Consider the following 22,147-nt stretch of genomic DNA (forward strand, 5'->3'; position numbering starts at 1 on the left):
TGACATTTCTGGGTCATTCTCCGTTCCATAGGAGAACCCATCATAATAAACACTGCAGTTTAACCTTCTCCTTTTTTTTTACCATTAAACACAAATCTTAAAGGCAATTCCACTCAATTTGAATTACATAATCTCGATTTTACTTGCTTTTATTTTTTATTTATTGTCTATTTATCTTTTTATTAAACCCTTGTGATGGAGGACTATGGATGAAGACATTTTTATTTTTTATGTATTCTTCCCTTTTATATATGTTATTTATTTCAACTCAAGCACCCCCCCCCCCCCAAAAAAGTGTTATTTTGGCATGACTTTTTATTTTTTTACAGCATGATGTTTCCAACGTAGCCGCAGTTTTATGAGGGATAGCACTTCCTTTTTTCGGCCAGTAGAGGTCCTCCACGTACAAATTCCTGTGGACAACAAACAGCACTTTATATGTATTTCTATTTCATGGTGTGATGTAATATATGCTTGTTTTAACTTTCCCTTTTCTTCATCCATAGACTCATCAATTCCAAGGTCTTTTAGTGAATTTTAACTACCACTCCAGTTGGAAACGCCTATTTTAATGATCTACGGATTTGAGATATTTTACATCCCAGGGAAGGGTACATATACATATTTTACTTATCTTTTCCCTCCCTTCACCCCCTGCTCCCCCCTTTTCCCCCTTCCTCCACACTACCATATTCTCATTTTTGCACCATATTACATTATTACAATCATAACCATAACTTTTTCTCTCAAATCAACTATACCTCCCTATGTGCCTAAACATAACCACAACTCCTTTTTCATTCAAACAATAACTACAGATACCTCACAAACACCCCCCCCCCCCGAACCTTAACCCTAACCCTACTTTTCAAACACCCCCCCCCCCCCCTTCTTTTATCCCCTTTTCTTTTATCTGGGAGGAGGAGACCACCTGAGCCCGTGCACACCCTCTGTGTTTCAGAGGAATATTTTTATTTTTTAACCTTACCTAACCCTAACCCTAACCTAACCCTAACTTGCATGATTTATTTTGGCCGTACACGCTCTTTAAGCTCATCTGGTATACGCTCAGTGATCAGAGGAATGCTTAGTCAGAACAAAAATGATCACTGGCAAATCCACTTACACATTACACCCTTGAAGAATTGTAGATCACACTGTTATGTAAGTTTTGTGCAAATACTGTCAATGACATGGATTTAAGAGAAATGTTTAAAAACATTCCTGGATGACATTCTCAGAATAAAATTGTATCTGTGTAAGCTAACTTCCATTTTGCAAGAGAGTAATCACTTGTGATTAATCAGATGTTTTTTTTTGTAATCATTTGACAGCTCTACTAAAAACATTGACATGTAAATCAAACTTTCCTCTGCTAATAGTGGGCCTTGAAGGCATTCTTGGTGCAGCCAGCGCCATCAAACATCACACTGATTGTGAAAGACAAAGAATGTGAGTTTCCATACACCCTACATTGTGCTTGTTGTAATATTTCACTTCATGTCAGGGTTCCATTTTAGCTGGGAAAAAACACTGAGTTGCTTGAGTTAGCCAATTCCCATACTGTACGAGTCATGCTGACCACAAAAGTGACATCTGTCCGTCAGGTCATGGATTGCAAATGAAGACAAGTTTAGCTTGATAGTATTTACTAGGACTAACAGTTCTACTGGATCTTATTGGAGTCTATGAAATAGCCAAATATCTCCGGGCCGTTTCCTGGAGAAGAGTCACAGCCTCTGTCTGTTCATCGCAGCTTTCGTGACAGGAAAACTCAGATTTTCCTTTTTCAGGAGACAAACTGAAAAATACATTTGAACACAAGCGTAAACTCTGCCTCATAGTGACATTATGCAATATGCTCATGTAGCGTTTCTCATCCGATGATTGCATCCATCCATCCATTTCTACCGCTTATTCCCTTTTGGGGTCGCGGGGGGCGCTGGCGCCTATCTCAGCTACAATCGGGCGGAAGGCGGGGTACACCCTGGACAAGTCGCCACCTCATCGCAGCCGATGATTGCAGTGTTGTACAAAAAGTGTCACATGGTTAAAAAAGGAGAATATTGATGAAGTCAACCTATACTTTCCATGCAAAGATGATGTAGTGTCAATCTGTTACATTACAACATGTTCACCTAGGAAATTGATAGCCTTCTTTTCGCATAAAGGCCCAGCAGAAATAAAAGCAAATTATGTTGTTCTACTTTGTCAATTAAAAAGCTATGTTGTACCTATCAAAATACTTAATAATATTCATGTGCCAATGTTTCGGTATTAGTTGTAATAGCATGTTTTCAAATAGCTATCCCCACCTAGTTGTGTTCAAACATTTTGAAAAGGCTTCCTTGGACTCTCAGAGCCATTTCAACAACAGGTATCTTTTGTCTTGTGGACACATGAGCTAAAAATTCTTTGAAAAAACGTGATTGGAAAAAAATTTCTTAGCTTACTCAACAGCAAACACTGCATTAGCGCACCTGCCTTCTGTCCATCAATTAGGGTCCTCACCTGTGTTGGGCCCCTCATCACTCCTTCATATCCTGCTGGCTCCTGTCTTGCATTAGCTGCACCTGCCTTGTGTCCTCACCTGTGTTAGGCCCCTCATCACTCCTTCATGTCCAGCTTTCTCCTGTCTTGCATTAGCTGCACCTGCCTTCTGTCCATCAATTAGGGTCCTCACCTGTGTTGGGCCCCTCATCACTCCTTCATATCCTGCTGGCTCCTGTCTTGCATTAGCTGCACCTGCCTTCTGTCCATCAATTAGGGTCCTCACCTGTGTTGGGCCCCTCATCACTCCTTCATATCCTGCTGGCTCCTGTCTTGCATTAGCTGCACCTGCCTTGTGTCCTCACCTGTGTTAGGCCCCTCATCACTCCTTCATGTCCAGCTTTCTCCTGTCTTGCATTAGCTGCACCTGCCTTCTGCCCATCAATTGGCGTCCTCCCCTGTTTTGGGCCCCTCAATACTCCTTCATATTCTCCTGGCTCCTGTCTTGCATTAGTTAAGATAGTAGCCTAACCCCTCCCCCATTCTCTATTCTAAACCTAACTAGCCAGAGACCAACGCTGTTCTCTGGGAGACCATTTTCTTTAAACCAACATACATGTTTAAATCAGGTTGATTGCCACTATTACTACTATGCTACCTATTTGGAGATGCAGAGCTTCAATACTGACTATTACTATAACTACTATGCTACTTAAGCATCAATTAGGAATACTGTTACTACTATGCTACCTATTTGGAGATGCAGAGCAGCAATGCTGACTATTACTACTGTTCTACTTATTTGGGGTTGCAGAGAACTGAATTTTAGTCTTAAAAACTGACTGACCAAAAACACTTTTTGGGACACAGTTGTCTTTTTACCTGGTTATACGTCTTTTAGATTCCAAAATGTAACAGTGTATTTAAGGGTGTTTTTTGTTATTTTTCAAGTTATTTCATATTATTTATTCTAAAAAAAAAATGTTTTCTTTAATCAATTTTGATTTATATTTTCTACATAACTTCGACAATGGAGAAAATGTGTACACCTTGTAGTATTTGTGTTTGGCCTGAGGGTGGTGCTGTCGCCCCATCATCGGCATAGCAAGACAACTGTCTGTTTAAATTATGCGTCTAAGTTGACCTTTGTATTTATTTATTTTTAAATGATTTAAACCTGTTTTATAAATTGCAAAATTTACAAACAGTTGAGAAATAATAATATAAGTACAAAAACAGAACAAAACAGCGCCAACGGGTTGTCAATTCAAAGTAACTAAAATAGAATACAATATATATGTAAACAAAGTGCAAAGCCATAGGCTCACAATTTCAGTTAACAATTTAAATTTGAAACACCGCATCATCGTTTTCACAGCTTTTTGCTTGTTAGAGAATGTTTTAACATAGAGTTCCAATTCTATTTTAAAAGGCACAACAAACAGGTCGGGTATTGAGAAACTTACATTTATGAATATAAAACTTAACCAATAGTATAATGAGGTTGTAACGGTAAAATTCAATTCTTTTTTTTTCATACAGTGAAAATCCAAATAGCACATCTTTAAATGAGAGCACAAATTTGTCATGAATATTGTCCAGGATGAAGCGACAGATGCCCTGCCATAGTGATGGAGGGCTTTCACAAGTCCAAAACAGGTGGTGAACAGTCTCTGGATGCGTGGTACATAAGGTGCAGGTAACATAAGGTGCAACATGCATGGTACATAAGGTGCAGGTAACATCAAAGTCCTTCTTGTATCTAACCATCACAGTCTTTACAGGGTAATAACTATGAATGATTTTAAAGTATATCTCTTTGACTTTGTTGGTAAGTAAATAGCTGTTAGGAAGGGAGCATGTTTTGACCCAGCAGATGTCATTCACAGCACTATTCCAGAGTGCAATTACATAGGAGACAGACACACAATCATTTTGGGATAAGCTGCAGATTTTTCTGATCTGATCTTCAGGGTACTGCGTCTGGCTTGGACGTTACCTTGACAGGCTGCAGATGGACCGTGCACCCCCTCCACCCTAACCCCATCTCTAACTTCTAATCCTAAACTCTAACCCTAAACTTGTGGATGGCTACCAAAAGCCCCTTATAGCAGTGAAACTTGCCAAGGGACATGTAACCAAATATTAACATTGATGTATGTATCCTTTTGACCCATTTTCAGTAGACCCATATTAAATTCGTTAAAGAACCAAACTTCATGAATGTTTTTTGTAACAAAATAGTATGTGCTCCAATCACGCCATCACAAACAAGTAAGAGTTGTAGAAATGATTGGAAACTCAAGATAGTCATGAAATCATGTTCTTTACATGTGTAACATTTGACCACAGCCATATAAGATATTAATATTACTGATATCATCAATATCCATCTGATACTCTATCAATATTACTAATATCACCACCAGTATCCATCTAATACTTGTTGCGCACGACCAGTCTTGAGGGAATAAAACACACTGGTCACTCCGAGGTTTTTTTGGATGACATATGTGTTGAGTAAAAAGGACCACGGAGACAGAACAGTACTTGGCTAGTTTTACTAAAGCTTTAGGAGACCAGCCCTTACAATGCAACCATAGCATCGTCAAGAGAGAGGTCTAAATAAAAAAAAAAAGAGTCAGCTTATGTAGAGCGAAAACAGCCCTTCCTGCCCAGGAGGAAATATAGCTGTTGTTCTAAACAGATAAGGCCTTCTCCACAGAAAGGGAGTATGTTATACTCCTAGCCAACATTCGGCACCTTCAAGGTTGACAAAGAGTTTAATAGCGGACATAAGTTAAAAACCCAAAGAGTTCACTTGTGAAAATATTAGCTGCTTCAAACATGACTATGGATTAAGAAATATCACTTAAAAATCTATGCATTCTCCACATTCCTCTTTCAGATCTTCCCCAGAAGATCTCTCTTAGGGAAGGAAACTAACATACATTGAATGTCACTACTGTCCTTGGCCTCCTTCAGTGACATAGCAAGCCCAGAAACTGGGTGGGGTTGGTCTTCGACAACCCTAACAATGATGCGGGTGCAGAGAGATTGAGCAACAAAGGGCAGCAAAACATCCACATAATAGTAAGGAATACTCCAATAGAAATCAGGGTGGATTTGATCAAGTTGGTCCAATTACCAAAAGTCCTTTGTTATCAGTCCTTAGAACACGTAAGTAATATGCTCAACATTCTTAGTGGGAGTGACAGGGAAAATCGCATCTAAAAGTGTGAGGTTCTCAGCACCTGCACAGGATTCGCACGACAATTTGAGCTGGGAGGGGACTGGGACGGCAGACAAATTCTTGAATTTGGTCAGATTAACATTTTGGTTTTATGTTGATTCCTCCCTCCAGGGGAGCTGCTGGTCCCGGGAATGGCTGACATGTATGCAATTCATAGGGTGAAAATCCAATTCATTTTGATCTGTGCACAGATTTTTGCCAATTTCGTTTTGATGTTCTGGTTCAACCTTTCAACTTTGCCCTCAATTGGGGATGGCACACCGAACCGAATTTGTGTTCAAGTCAGAGAGCTTGTTCGACACAGGCTAATTGACTATTCTTAAAATGGCTAACATTAAATCTTTTTGAGGAAACCATGTCGAGGTATGAGGTCATTCACAAGCCTTTTAATCCAACACTTTTCATTAATATTTTCAAAGACAGGAAAAAGTACAAGTGAAAACAGCACAATTTTGAAGTCACTAAATTCTTCCCACCCTTTCCCTTAAAACCCAAACCACCCACCAACCCACCCTACTCAGGTCAAACCAACAAGGGACATAGGGCACAAACATAAAGTAAGACGACAAAAACAGACACATTCACACACACACACAAACAATGCCAGAGACAGACACAGGCTGAAAGGAGACAGAAAGGGAGAAAAAAATAAATACATCTATAAATAAAATGGGAGATCATTCCTCATCTGCATCTGGGCATAAATCAAGAGAGTTGACAAACGGCAAGAAGGGGACTCCATGAGCTTTGAAACACTTGAGTAGAGCCTTTCAAGTTATAGATTGTAGAGAACCTCTCTAATCCAATGGCCGTGTGATGGGGGGCGAGGAAACTTCCAATTAAACAAGATCAATCACCTGCCCAGCAAGGTCGTAAAAGCAACAGCGCATATTAGCGGTACCGGGCACATGTTATCAGGGCATATGCCAAAAATGGCTGATAATTGGTTGGGGGACAAGTTTTGACCGTATGCCTTTACGATTGTGTCAAAAATGTCCTCCCAAAAGGAACATAGTTTAGGGCAGGACCAGAACATATGGACACGCTCAGCCTCAGATTGTTTGCATCTATTGCAGGTATTGCTAACAGTGGGGTAGATTTTGGATTGTGTTGAATTAGTGTAGTGAATTTTATGGATTACTTTGCATTGGATGAGACTATGACGGGCACATATCAAGGAGGAGTCGACCAGGTTCAGGACAGTGTTCCAGTGTTGATTGGATATGTTGGTATTAAGATCGCTCTCCCACGAGGCTCTTATCACTGATAGAGAATTTGGAGTAATTGAACTCAAGGAGGTATATAGCACGGAGATGCTAAGAAGAATAGTCTCCGCTACAGTGTAGACTAATGGGGATCCTTAATAAACTAATAATAAAGATAACAATGGAGGACAATTTGGAAAGTGTGGGAACTGCTTCTTTACGAAGTCCCTCGCCTGAAAAAAACAAAAAAGGTGGGAGTTGGCAAATTGTACTTGGAAGAGAGTTCAGCAAATAATGAGAACACTCCGTCTGCATAGAGGTCTTCCATGATTGTGCCAAGTCATTAATGCGGGGACAGTACGGGAAGGTTTAAATAATTGTTTTTTTTAGTAAAGGGGTCAATATAGATGGGCTCTGAAAACCCAAGTGTTTCCTTAGCTGCTTCCATATTTTCATGGACATCGAAGCAATGGTGTTTGCACCTTCAAGTTTAAATAAAAAACGGAGTGAGGAGCATAGTCAAGAACGTAATAAGGGTGGGATTGCCGTTACAAGGGATACCCAGGCCAGGAGGGTCTGAGAGCCTCCATCCATCCAGTATAGGAGTTTCTGTACATTAGACGGCCAATAATACTGTCTAAAATTGGGGAGTGCAAGCCCTCCTTCAGATTTGGGAGATTGTAGGGCGACCATAAAAATTAGGATATTGATTTGTCTAATTTATCGAAAAATTATTTACTAATAAATATGGGGACATGTTGAAAAAGGTAAAGGAATTTAGGCAGAGAGATCATCTTGATCAGAATGATCCGGCCGTAGAGAAATAATGGTAAAACAGACCAGCAGGCAAAGTCCTTCTCCATCTTTTCAATTAGAGGTAAAAATTTGCCCGGAGCATATCAGACATAGCTGGAGTAATAAGGATTCCCAAGTAATGAATGCCGTCATGTTCTCATCTGAATGTTGCTAAAGATCATGGTAACTGTTAAGCTAAGGAATTTATCGAAAACATCTCACTTTTTTGGTAATTGAGTTTGTAACCAGAGTGTGTGCCAAACCGCTCCAGAATGTCAAAGATTACTGGGAGTGAGCTAGCAGGATCCGAGATGTAAAAGAGCAAGTCGTCCACATCAAGCGACACTTTGTGCAACGTGTCCGACCGAGTGATAACTTTAAAGCCCCCTTCTGCGCGCAGCCAAAGAGCAAGGTGGTTCTACCGTAATAGCAAACAGTAATGAAGACAATGGGCAACCTTGCCTAGTGTCTCCTTTAAGAAATATTGAGGAGGATAGTGTATTATTTGTACGTACCGAAACTACTGGGGACGAGTATAAAAGTTTAACCCAGAGGATGAAAGTCATTAAAACCAAACCAACCCATCACTTCAAATAGATATTCCCATTCAACCCTGTCAAAGGCTTTCTCCGCATCGAGGGACACCACCACCTCCACGGTCGAGGGATTTGGCGAATAGATAATGTTTAGGAGGCGCTGAGTGTTGTGTGAGTATTGCCGGCCTAGCATAAAAACTGTTTGATCCAACGAGATGATGGAAGGCATCATCCTTTGGAGCCGGAGAGCGAGAACCTTGGATAGAATTTTTAGATCTAAATTTAAGAACGAAATTGGTCTATAGCTGCTGCCAAGCAGGGGGTCTTTCACTCTTTAAGGATGAGAGAAATGGTGGACCTCAATAAGGTTTCTGGGAGGCGATGGTGCAGGAATGCTTCGTTATACATGCCTCTTAGAGCCGGAGCAAGAACACTGGAGAAAGTCTTGTAATATTCTGCACTGAAGCAACTGCTGTTGGGAGGAGCCCTGCTGTGGGCGTTCTCTGCCACATCCACGTGGTGATCGTGGGCATGGCGAAGCCTCTCCTGCCCAAATATGTTAGGACAGTTGCAAGCTCAGTGACCCGGCTGGTCACAGGCAAAACAGTTTCCACTCTGAACTGATCATGGAGCACCACATCTACCGCATGAGCCCCACTTCCGTAGGTTGAATATATTGAGGATTCTCTCCTCCATATCCTGGAGCTCAAGAGTGAGTGTGCCCGCTGCCGAGTGCTCCTTGCCTGATTTTTAAGCTTTTAGTTCTGTCATCAGTTTTTTTGCTTCAGCCAATTGCAAATGGAGTAGTTGTTTCCTTGCAGCCCTCACCTGCCTTGTCACCCTCGTATGATGAATGAGATGTCTCTCCCATTTACTGCGGTCTCACAGAGTACATCAGGGTTAGCTTTCTTCCTATGTTTTACTGCTATTGGCATGGCCTCGTTGTGGCCAGCCTGAAAAATTGTTCCCCTGATTTACTGGGCTGAACACCAATAGCCCGTTGCCACTGTTCCTGAGTTTTGGATAAGAATTCATAAGGTGACTCACCGTCTTTCCACTAAAAGGTGGGCGTGGCATTTTGATGTAAAAAAAAGGAAAGTATTGCTATGTTGTAAATGTTCGGTGTCACAGGTGAGGCTGGAGGTACAGCCATTAAGCTGGATTGCTGTTCCATATTTCGGCCGTCCTGTGTGGAAACGCAATGCTACAAAATGCCCCTCTAGTCAGCTACTGTATGGAGAGATTGTATGCTGCAGTCAATTTGTCTAAAGTGTTAAGTCAAAGGCTCACTCCTTAAGGTATTGGTGGGACTTTGTCAACAATGGCTTGCATGCCTGCGACGCCAAAAGGCCTATATTGAAGTCAGCCCCTATTGTCAGGAAATGGTGGGTAGGCGTGGCCTTCTTGCGTTCTAGAGCGTGTGTAGATCATGTGAGCTTTGGTCAATGTAGCCTTCCAGTGAGCCGATGGCGGCTATTGGAGACCACGAAGTTGGGCCTTGTTGAACTTGGTTCAAGAAAGTCTGATGTGCATGCAGGAGGTCGCAAGCTGCAGGAGGAGCAGACTGAGTTCCGTCAATAAAACGGTCAAGCGTGTAAAGTGAGAGGTTAAGAATTAGTGCCGCAACAGGCACAGTCAGTGGTCTGGTCGGATTCGGCATGCCCAGGGGGTTTTCCAGTGGGCGGCTGCAAAGTTGGGACGTGATCACAGGAAGCGGTGTCAGTTTCGGAGGGGGTGTGGCGGTAACGCCCACGCTTGTCCCTGGAGGAGAGGGCGGGCCAGAGCGCTTTCTCTCTGTTTCGACCGCCCAAGCTCCTCCTCTAACAATCCAAAGTGTGTACAAAGATGGTTTCGGTTTCATGTCATTGGGCGGTGGCTTAGTCAAAGTCTGGGCGGGTCGTCCGAAAAAACTAGCGCATGCCTGGCCGGCAAAAGACCATTCGGTTCACCTTTTTAGACGCTTCCCTATTTTTCTACGTTCTTTCGTTGCATTTTGTTCCACTTATTTTCATTCTTTCTTTTGTGTCTCATCAAAGCTGTAAATCTCGAGCACATAAGTGCTGCAAGCCCCCTTTTTAACCCATTAAGCTCCTCGCCTTGCGCACAAATTTCTTTCTTTCATCACTTTCTATTTTTCCTTTTGACTCTACAAGCGGATTGCATCATCGCCAACACCACATTTAATTGATCAATAAATGGTAACCATTACATCACATTTTCCCTGTCCAACCCCCCCATCCATTGTGTCTTGATTTTAGTGCACACTTTACTGCCACAAGGATCTCACAACCCAGGAATCTTTATTGTACTTTTTACAAATGGCCTCCAAACGCAAAATTTATCGTATTATTCGAAAATCAAGATCAGACGAGCTTTTGCCCTTCTGCTCTACGAGAAGTTTCTGTCCTCCCACAGTTATTTAAGGTGGCGACCAAGGACCCAGGGTGCCCACACACGACTACTTGCTTACTGCTCACTGAAGCTGCCCGTCACGGTAGACTAGACGCAATGACGTGAGTTGACCACTATTTCACAACTATTTTGAAGGGGTAAGGTCAAAAACACACTCACAATTACTACAATATTACAATTCCATCAATGTGGTCCAAAACAGTGTTTGACTTCCAGACTTCAGGACGGACTGATAACGCAAATTATTTTCCTCTTTGTTCCGGAAGACACGTCCACAGTTTCCAAAAACTATTTTAAATGTAGACTCGTCAGACCACAGAATACTTTTACACTTTGCATCAGTCCATCTTAGATGAGCTCAGGCTCAGCGAAGCGGGTGGCGTTTCTGGGTGTTGTTGATAAATGGATTTGGCTTTTACATTGTAGAGTTTTAACTTGTACTTACAGATGTAGCAAAAAACTCTAGTTACTGACAGTGGTTTTCTAAAGTCTTCCTGAGTCCATGTGGTGATATATCGATATCCTGTACACAGTGTTGGTTTTTGATGCTGTGCTGCCTGTGGTCACGGGCATTCAATGTTACCTGCAGTGATTTCTCCAGATTCTCTGAACCTTTTGATATTACAGACCGTACATGGTGAAATCCTTAAATTCCTTGCAGTAGCTCGTTGAGAAATGTTGTTCTCAAACTGTTCAACAATATGCTCACGCATTTGTTGACAAAGTGGTGACCTTCGCCCCATTCTTGTTTGTGGATGAGTGAGCATTTCATGGAAGTTGCTTTTATTCCCAATCATGGCACCCACCTGTTCCCAATTAGCCTGTTCACCTGTGGGATGTTTCTAATAAGTACTGTATTTGATGAGCATTCCTCGACTTTCTCAGTCTTTTTCGCCACTTGTGCCAGATTTTTTGAAACACGTTGCAGGCACCACACTCAAAATGAGCTAATATTTGCAAAAAATAAAAATGTTCCAGTTTGAATTTTAAGTATCTTGTCTTTTCAGTCCATTCCGATATTGCTCCTTAAAATATTGTAAATGACACTAAAGCTAACGTGATATTCATTGTAAGACACACAGTTATTTAACAGCAATTGAAATGCCATGTTGTGGAATTTTCATTTTTAATTGGTTGTTGCTCACGTTAGATGTACTACTATGTTGCACTGAAGTCAATATTATTAGTTGTTGCTCACCTTAGATGTACTACTATGTTGCACTGAAGTCCATATTATTAGTTGTTGCTCACCTTAGATGTACTACTATGTTGCACTGAAGTCCATATTATTAGTTGTTGCTCACCTTAGATGTACTACTATGTTGCACTGAAGTCCATATTATTAGTTGTTGCTCACCTTAGATGTACTACTATGTTGCACTGAAGTCCATATTATTAGTTGTTGCTCACCTTAGATGTACTACTATGTTGCACTGAAGTCCATATTATTAGTTGTTGCTCACCTTAGATGTACTACTATGTTGCACTGAAGTCCATATTATTAGTTGTTGCTCACCTTAGATGTACTACTATGTTGCACTGAAGTCCATATTATTAGTTGTTGCTCACCTTAGATGTACTACTATGTTGCACTGAAGTCCATATTATTAGTTGTTGCTCACCTTAGATGTACTACTATGTTGCACTGAAGTCCATATTATTAGTTGTTGTTCACCTTAGATGTACTACTATGTTGCACTGAAGTCCATATTATTAGTTGTTGCTCACCTTAGATGTACTACTATGTTGCACTGAAGTCCATATTATTAGTTGTTGCTCACCTTAGATGTACTACTATGTTGCACTGAAGTCCATATTATTAGTTGTTGCTCACCTTAGATGTACTACTATGTTGCACTGAAGTCCATATTATTAGTTGTTGCTCACCTTAGATGTACTACTATGTTGCACTGAAGTCCATATTATTAGTTGTTGCTCACCTTAGATGTACTACTATGTTGCACTGAAGTCCATATTATTAGTTGTTGCTCACCTTAGATGTACTACTATGTTGCACTGAAGTCCATATTATTAGTTGTTGCTCACCTTAGATGTACTACTATGTTGCACTGAAGTCCATATTATTAGTTGTTGCTCACCTTAGATGTACTACTATGTTGCACTGAAGTCCATATTATTAGTTGTTGCTCACCTTAGATGTACTACTATGTTGCACTGAAGTCCATATTATTAGTTGTTGCTCACCTTAGATGTACTACTATGTTGCACTGAAGTCCATATTATTAGTTGTTGCTCACCTTAGATGTACTACTATGTTGCACTGAAGTCCATATTATTAGTTGTTGCTCACCTTAGATGTACTACTATGTTGCACTGAAGTCCATATTATTAGTTGTTGCTCACCTTAGATGTACTACTATGTTGCACTGAAGTCCATATTATTAGTTGTTGCTCACCTTAGATGTACTACTATGTTGCACTGAAGTCCATATTATTAGTTGTTGCTCACCTTAGATGTACTACTATGTTGCACTGAAGTCCATATTATTAGTTGTTGCTCACCTTAGATGTACTACTATGTTGCACTGAAGTCCATATTATTAGTTGTTGCTCACCTTAGATGTACTACTATGTTGCACTGAAGTCCATATTATTAGTTGTTGCTCACCTTAGATGTACTACTATGTTGCACTGAAGTCCATATTATTAGTTGTTGCTCACCTTAGATGTACTACTATGTTGCACTGAAGTCCATATTATTAGTTGTTGCTCACCTTAGATGTACTACTATGTTGCACTGAAGTCCATATTATTAGTTGTTGCTCACCTTAGATGTACTACTATGTTGCACTGAAGTCCATATTATTAGTTGTTGCTCACCTTAGATGTACTACTATGTTGCACTGAAGTCCATATTATTAGTTGTTGCTCACCTTAGATGTACTACTATGTTGCACTGAAGTCCATATTATTAGTTGTTGCTCACCTTAGATGTACTACTATGTTGCACTGAAGTCCATATTATTAGTTGTTGCTCACCTTAGATGTACTACTATGTTGCACTGAAGTCCATATTATTAGTTGTTGCTCACCTTAGATGTACTACTATGTTGCACTGAAGTCCATATTATTAGTTGTTGCTCACCTTAGATGTACTACTATGTTGCACTGAAGTCCATATTATTAGTTGTTGCTCACCTTAGATGTACTACTATGTTGCACTGAAGTCCATATTATTAGTTGTTGCTCACCTTAGATGTACTACTATGTTGCACTGAAGTCCATATTATTAGTTGTTGCTCACCTTAGATGTACTACTATGTTGCACTGAAGTCCATATTATTTTCCCCTATAGACATTGAAACCAGCAGAGGTGCTAAGCACATATTGTGTATATGTGCATTCCCATCACTCATTGCAGGTAATAATTGTTGCACTATGTGTGTGTTATTAATTGCAGGTAATAATTGTTGCACTATGTGCGTGTTACGTGTTCGTACATTCATGTTTAAGTTTGAATTGTCCGACAATTTGGCATGGACGCAACGTGGTCTGTCATTTTCGCTAGTCGCCACCAGAGGGTGCTAAAAGTCCATTTAATGATTGTGTCATGTATTGTATTGTATTTTGTACTTTTCTATTTTGTATTTCATAAATATATAAAAAGGATGATGTAGGTTAAAAAACAAGTTAAAAATATATTGTATTGAATTGAATGTAATACCAGGGAAGATAAAAGCAAGTTAAAACCACTATACGATCACACAAAAAAAGTATACTGTTAGAAACCATTGTGTTAAGTTACACCTGTAATTGTATTTCATGTCATTGTAAAAAAATGAAAATGTTATGTACTTGAGCAGACTTCCTGCACTCTACTAATGACATCGAAACCAGCAGAGGTGCTAACCACATATTGTCTGTATGTGCATTCCCATCACTCATTGCAGCTAGCAGTAAAGAACCACATCATCCAAACCAGCCTGTGTGTGGATTCTTGACGGGACAGGTACACAGCAGTTACATATATATAATGTTGCTGCTCCTCGAGCTTAGCGCTGCTTTCGATACCGTCGATCATAATATTTTATTAGAACGTATCAAAACACGAATCGGTATGTCAGACTTAGCCCTGTCTTGGTTTAACTCTTATCTTACTGATAGGATGCAGTGTGTCTCCCATAACAATGTGACCTCGCACTACGTTAAGGTAACGTGTGGAGTTCCCCAGGGTTCGGTCCTTGGCCCTGCACTCTTCAGCATCTACATGCTGCCGCTAGGTGACATCATACGCAAATACGGTGTTAGCTTTCACTGTTATGCTGATGACACCCAACTCTACATGCCCCTAAAGCTGACCAACACGCCGGATTGTAGTCAGCTGGAGGCGTGTCTTAATGAAATTAAACAATGGATGTCCGCTAACTTTTTGCAACTCATTTGTATACTGTAGCCTTTAAATAGACTCCCTTTTTAGACCAGTTGATCTGCTGTTTCTTTTCTTTTTCTTCTATGTCCCACTCTCCCCTGTGGAGGGGGTCCGGTCCGATCCGGTGGCCATGTACTGCTTGCCTGTGTATCGGCTGGGGACATCTCTGCGCTGCTGATCCGCCTCCGCTTGGGATGGTTTCCTGGTGGCTCCGCTGTGAACGGGACTCTCTCTGCTGAGTTGGACCCGCTTTGGACTGGACTCTTGCGACTGTGTTGGATTGGATCCATTGTGGATTGAACTTTCACAGTATCATGTTAGACCCGCTTGACATCCATTGCTTTCCTCCTCTCTAAGGTTCTCATAGTCATTATTGTCACCGACGTCCCACTAGGTCATTATTGTCACCGATGTCCCACTGGTGTGAGTTTTCCTTGCCCTTATGTGGGCCTACCGAGGATGTCGTGGTGGTTTGTGCAGCCCTTTGAGACACTAGTGATTTAGGGCTATATAAGTAAACATTGATTGATTGATTGATATATATATATATATATATATATATATATATATATATATATATATATATATATATATATATATATAACTTGTGTCTATGTGGTGGTGGTGAACTGATTGGTGGAGGAAGTGATGGAAACAAATACATACATATACATATACATACAAATCCCCAAATCCTTCACACACACACGTGGCCCCGAAAGGGACTAAGCGGTAGGAAATGGATGGATATATATATACATTCAAATCCCCAAATCAGTGAAGTTATATATATATATATAACTTGTGTCTATGTGGTGGTGGTGTACTGATTGGTGGAGGAAGTGATGGAAACAAAGAAAGTGGGAGGTGAGTAAAAGGACAAAGATGGAAAAAGGTGGTTTGAGATGGCATTGAATTGTCTGTCCTTGTGTTCTCTTTCCCCCTCTCTTCCTCTTCCTCGACAGCCGTCACCCTGACAGGACAGGTAATTGGACGGAGGCCTTCTCTTTTTTTGCCTTTCCTCTGTCTCGTTCACGCTTTCTCCCCTATGACTGGGCACCTCTGCGGGAGCTTTGGGGCCTGAAAATAGCTGATGACAAGATAGCGGCTGCCTTTCACATCTCTCAAGGTTACCCCACCTTTTCTTGACAGACGCAACACCTGAGGGCGGGGGTGGGGTTGGTGGCAAAGACTGAGTATTTGTGTCAGTGTGTTTAAAAGGAGACCAACAGCAGCACACCAGTCCTTTTTATTTTCTGTTCTTTTCAGCATGTCCAGTTGACCTTCCGCTTTTCATATGGAGTGGAGGAGAGAATGTGTGGTCCATACAGATCAAAACACACACACACACACACACACACACACACACACACACACACACACACACACACACACACATACACACACACACACACACACACTATGGTGACAAGTAAGAGTTTGCAGTAATAAAGCTGTTTGCAAAGGTTCTACCTTGTCCTAATAAAAAAATAAAAGGCTAACACACACACTCTTTAGTCCGACAACAGGAACTGTTCTTCCTCAGGAGGCTTCTTAACCCAAGTGCCCAGGCCTGTTTCCTGCAGTGACCTGAACCACTGCTGCTTGACTGTCTGGTAGGGGCGTGCCGCCATCTTCACCTGACGGTAAACAAGATGGCCGTCTTCAGAGAAGAACCGTGAGAGTCCCAGCTGCACAGAAATAAGAGTCAGGATGTGAGACTTGATTATCAGAGAAATAAAAATACAGTCATTACAAGGGTTAGGGTTAGTTCAGAAATAATATAATTATGTATTGAGATAGGCACCAGCCCCCCCCCCCCCCCCCCCCCTCCCACCCCCCCGCGACGCCAAAGGGAACAAGCGGTAAAAAATGGATGGTATATACATACACACACATCCATCAAATCCATCCATCTTCTTCCGCTTATCCGAGGTCGGGTTGAGGGGGCAACAGCCTAAGCAGGGAAGCCCAGACTTCCCTTTCCCCAGCCACTTCGTCCAGCTCTTCCGGGGGATCCCCTGGCGTTCCCTGGCCAGCCGGGAAAAATAGTTTCCCCAATGTGTCCTGGGTCTTCCCCGTGCAATATATATCTTAATTGCATTATCCAGAGAATAGTGCTCGATACCGTGGTAGAGCGCAATATATGTATGTGTGGGAAAAATAAGACTATTTCATCTCTACAGAACTGTTTCATGAGGGGTTCCCTCAATCGTCAGGAGATTTTTTTCTCCTGACAATATATATATATATATATATATATAGCACTTTATTGATTCTTTCAGTAGATTTCCCTTAGGAAAATTAAAAATATAAAAGGTTTAAAAAATTGACGTGGACCATGCGCAGTTTGGCAAAATGTAAATTTGCACCACAGTTGAATGTGTTCTTTTGGCACATGATCCACAAAGTTGAATGTTTTTGTAGTTTTTGCGCGATCCTGTTAAAACCACAAAAAACAATGGCACCATGAACACCATACTTATTGCCTCTAAGAAGGCTAAAGGTTGCATCAGTTAGGCTGAAAAACCAATGAAGTGGCACAAATGTGTGTGTGTGTGCGTGTGTGCGTGCGTGTGTGTGTGTGTGTGTGTGTGTGTGTGTGTGCGTGTTCGTGTGCGTGAGTGTGTGTGTGAGAGAAAAAGGGGTCTTCAGCAGCTGTGTAATCTCCCCCATTTAAATTTCACAAGCAATTGAACATTCTCTGTGCTTTCTATTTTCTGAAGACAAAACAATGAAGTTCGTCAGAGAGACAAAAGCTGTGTGTGCTTGTGTGTGTGTGTGTGTGTGTGTGTGTGTGTGCGTGTACATGTGGGGGGACGGCGGTATGACTTTAAAAGTTTCTTCTGGAGATGAATGTGATGGTTCTTGTGTGGTCCTTGCACGCATCTTGGAGGGAAGACTTAGGGTTGTCTCCTCAAACAAAGATGGTTTCATAGTCATTATGCTTTAAGGGACTTGTGTTACCTAAAGTTTCTGTATGGAAGTGAGAATGTGGCGAGGTCTGCTGCTCCAGGCGTACGCTGCCAGATTGTGTTCAGGCACAAACCGAGCACACGCTGGCAGGTGAAACACATTTCTTTGTAGGACAGAGAAAATGCTATGGATCTTGTGTGTGTGATATAAATGTGTTGTAATAACGCAGAATGCAAATGTAAACTGAACATTAAATAACAATCTTAGTAATAAGATTGACAAGCCTTAAGTCAAATAAGCAAAACTATGTGACTTATGTTAAAATATGTGACTGAAATATTAACGCGGAGGTTGATTTTAATCAAAGTCAATAATGATCTGTAATCTACATACAATTGAACAGTTTGTCAAATGATATGAAAGCATGTGTTCATCACACATTCATTTAACACAAACCTTAGGCTTAGGTCAGGCTGATTAGAAAAATAAGTATTAACCGAATATACTGCATATGAATAACGGATGAAAAATAAATACACATACAATTATGTAATGCAAAAATAAATAAACTATACCCAATAATAAATATTTTTTAACCAAACTAAAATGAAAATGCAAATAAAAAATCCAACTTCACCACTTCAATCATTTTTGCGCTTAAAGGGCAACTGCACTTTTTTTGGATTTGTGTCTATGATTCACAACCATAATGTCAGACAAGAATAAATGATATGATGAGATGCGTTTTTATTTTTGTATTCATTCTAACTCTTAAATAAATGCTTGCCACAGTCAGCTAACAATGGAAGTAATGGACCAAAGGAATAGAACCAGGAACCCTCAACACCTACATTTATTTAGAGATCTGTAATGTTTAAAATGTACAAACCTCGTTTCCATATGAGTTGGGAAATGGTGTTAGATGTAAATATAAACAGAATACAATGATTTGCAAATCCTTTTCAAGCCATATTCAGTTGAATATGCTACAAAGACAACATATTTCATGTTCAAACTCATAAACATGTTTTTCTTTTGCAAATAATCATTCACTTTAGAATTTGATGCCAGCAACACATGACAAAGAAGTTGGGAAAGGTGGCAATAAATACTGATCAAGTTGAGAAATGCTCATCAAACACTTATTTGGAACATCCCACAGGTGTGCAGGCTAATTGGGAACAGGTGGGTGCCATGATTGGCTATAAAAACAGCTTCCATGAAATGCTAAGTCATTCACAAGAAAGGATGGGGCGAGGTACACCCCTTTGTCCACAACTGCGTGAGCAAATAGTCAAACAGTTTAAGAACAACCTTTCTCAAAGTGACATTGCAAGAAATTAAGAGATTTCAATTTCTACGGTTTTATAATATCATCAAAAGGTTCAAAGAATCTGGAGAAATCACTCCACGTAAGCGGCATGGCCGGAAACCAACATTGAATGACCGTGACCTTCCATCCCTCAGACATCACTGTATCAAAAACCCACATCAATCTCTAAAGGATTGGGCGGTTTAGCTCGGTTGGTAGAGTGGCCGTGCCAGCAACTTGAGGGTTGCAGGTTCGAATCCCGCCTCTGCCAACCTAGTCACTACCGTTGTGTCCTTGGGCAAGACACTTTACCCACCTGCTTCCAGTGCCACCCACACTGGTTTGAATGTAAATTAGATATTGGGTTTCACTATGTAAAGCGCTTTGAGTCACTAGAGGAAAAGCGCTATATAAATATAATTCACTTCACTTCACAAAGGATATCGCCACATGGACTTCACTAAATACAATTCGTCGCTACATCTGTAAGTGCAAGTTAAAACTCTACTATACAAAGCGAAAGCAATTTATCAACAACATCCAGAAATGCCGCCGGCTTCTCTGGGCCCGTAATCGTTGATGCAAAGTGGAAAAGTGTTTTGTGGTCTGACGAGTCCACATTTCAAATTGTTTTTGGAAATACTCGACATTATGTCATCCGGACCAAACAGGAAGCGAACCATCCAGACTGTTATCGACGCAAAGTGTAAAAGCCAGCATGTGTGATGGTATGGGGGTGCATTAGTGCCCAAGGCATGGGTAACTTACACATGTGTGATGGTATGGGGGTGCATTAGTGCCCAAGGCATGGGTAACTTACACATGTGTGATGGTATGGGGGTGCATTAGTGCCCAAGGCATGGGTAACTTACACATGTGTGATGGTATGGGGGTGCATTAGTGCCCATGGCATGGGTAACTTACACATGTGTGATGGTATGGGGGTGCATTAGTGCCCAAGGCATGGGTAACTTACACATGTGTGATGGTATGGGGGTGCATTAGTGCCCATGGCATGGGTAACTTACACATGTGTGATGGTATGGGGGTGCATTAGTGCCCAAGGCATGGGTAACTTACACATGTGTGATGGTATGGGGGTGCATTAGTGCCCAAGGCATGGGTAACTTACACATGTGTGATGGTATGGGGGTGCATTAGTGCCCATGGCATGGGTAACTTACACATGTGTGATGGTATGGGGGTGCATTAGTGCCCAAGGCATGGGTAACTTACACATGTGTGATGGTATGGGGGTGCATTAGTGCCCATGGCATGGGTAACTTACACATGTGTGATGGTATGGGGGTGCATTAGTGCCCAAGGCATGGGTAACTTACACATGTGTGATGGTATGGGGGTGCATTAGTGCCCATGGCATGGGTAACTTACACATGTGTGATGGTATGGGGGTGCATTAGTGCCCAAGGCATGGGTAACTTACACATGTGTGATGGTATGGGGGTGCATTAGTGCCCAAGGCATGGGTAACTTACACATGTGTGATGGTATGGGGGTGCATTAGTGCCCATGGCATGGGTAACTTACACATGTGTGATGGTATGGGGGTGCATTAGTGCCCAAGGCATGGGTAACTTACACATGTGTGATGGTATGGGGGTGCATTAGTGCCCATGGCATGGGTAACTTACACATCTGTGAAGGCACCATTAATGCTGAAAGGTACATACAGCTTTTGGAACAACATATGCTGCCATCTAAGCGCCGTCTTTTTCATGGACGCCCCTACTTATTTCAGCAAGACAATGCCAAGCCACATTCAGCACGTGTTACAACAGCGTGGTTTCGTAGTAAAGGAGTGCGGGTACTTTCCTGGCCCGCCTGCAGTTCAGACCTGTCTCCCATGGAAAATGTGTGGTGCATTATCAATCAATCAATCAATGTTTACTTATATAGCCCTAAATCACTAGTTTCTCAAAGGGCTGCACAAACCACCACGACATCCTCGGTAGGCCCACATAAGGGCAAGGAAAACTCACACCCAGTGGGACGTCGGTGACAATAATGACTATGAGAACCTTGGAGAGGAGGAAAGCAATGGATGTCGAGCGGGTCTAACATGATACTGTGAAAGTTCAATCCACAATGGATCCAACACAGCAGCGAGAGTCCCGTTCACAGCGGAGCCAGCAGGAAACCATCCCAAGCGGAGGCGGATCAGCATCGCAGAGATGTCCCCAGCCGATACACAGGCAAGCAGTACATGGCCACCGGATCGGACCGGACCCCCTCCACAAGGGAGAGTGGGACATAGAAGAAAAAGAAAAGAAACGGCAGATCAACTGGTCTAAAAAGGGAGTCTATTTAAAGGCTAGAGTATACAAATGAGTTTTAAGGTGAGACTTAAATGCTTCTACTGAGGTGGCATCTCGAACTGTTACCGGGAGGGCATTCCAGAGTACTGGAGTCCGAACGGAAAATGCTCTATAGCCCGCAGACTTTTTTTGGGCTTTGGGAATCACTAATAAGCCGGAGTCCTTTGAACGCAGATTTCTTGCCGGGACATATGGTACAATACAATCGGCAAGATAGGATGGAGCTAGACCGTGTAGTATTTTATACGTAAGTAGTAAAACCTTAAAGTCACATCTTAAGTGCACAGGAAGCCAGTGCAGGTGAGCCAGTATAGGTATATATGTATGTATATATGTATATAAAGGTATATACAGTATAGGTATATATGTATGTATATATGTATATAAAGGTATATACAGTATAGGTATATATGTATGTATATATGTATATAAAGGTATATACAGTATAGGTATATATGTATGTATATATGTATATAAAGGTATATACAGTACAGGCGTAATG

The 22,147-nt window shown here is 41.4% G+C and overlaps 1 protein-coding gene across 1 annotated transcript in view; it reads left to right on the forward strand.

Annotated features, from left to right (window-relative positions):
- Positions 1 to 16,736: 16,736 nt before the first annotated feature.
- LOC133555734 (inactive rhomboid protein 1-like) overlaps positions 16,737 to 22,147 on the forward strand; it is a 68,341-nt gene continuing 62,930 nt past the window's right edge. The window contains 1 exon segment of the mRNA XM_061905044.1: positions 16,737 to 16,759. Coding sequence (XP_061761028.1) covers positions 16,737 to 16,759 — 23 coding nt within the window.

The sequence above is a fragment of the Nerophis ophidion genome, linkage group LG07, assembly GCF_033978795.1.
Source record: "Nerophis ophidion isolate RoL-2023_Sa linkage group LG07, RoL_Noph_v1.0, whole genome shotgun sequence".
Lineage (NCBI taxonomy): Eukaryota > Metazoa > Chordata > Actinopteri > Syngnathiformes > Syngnathidae > Nerophis > Nerophis ophidion.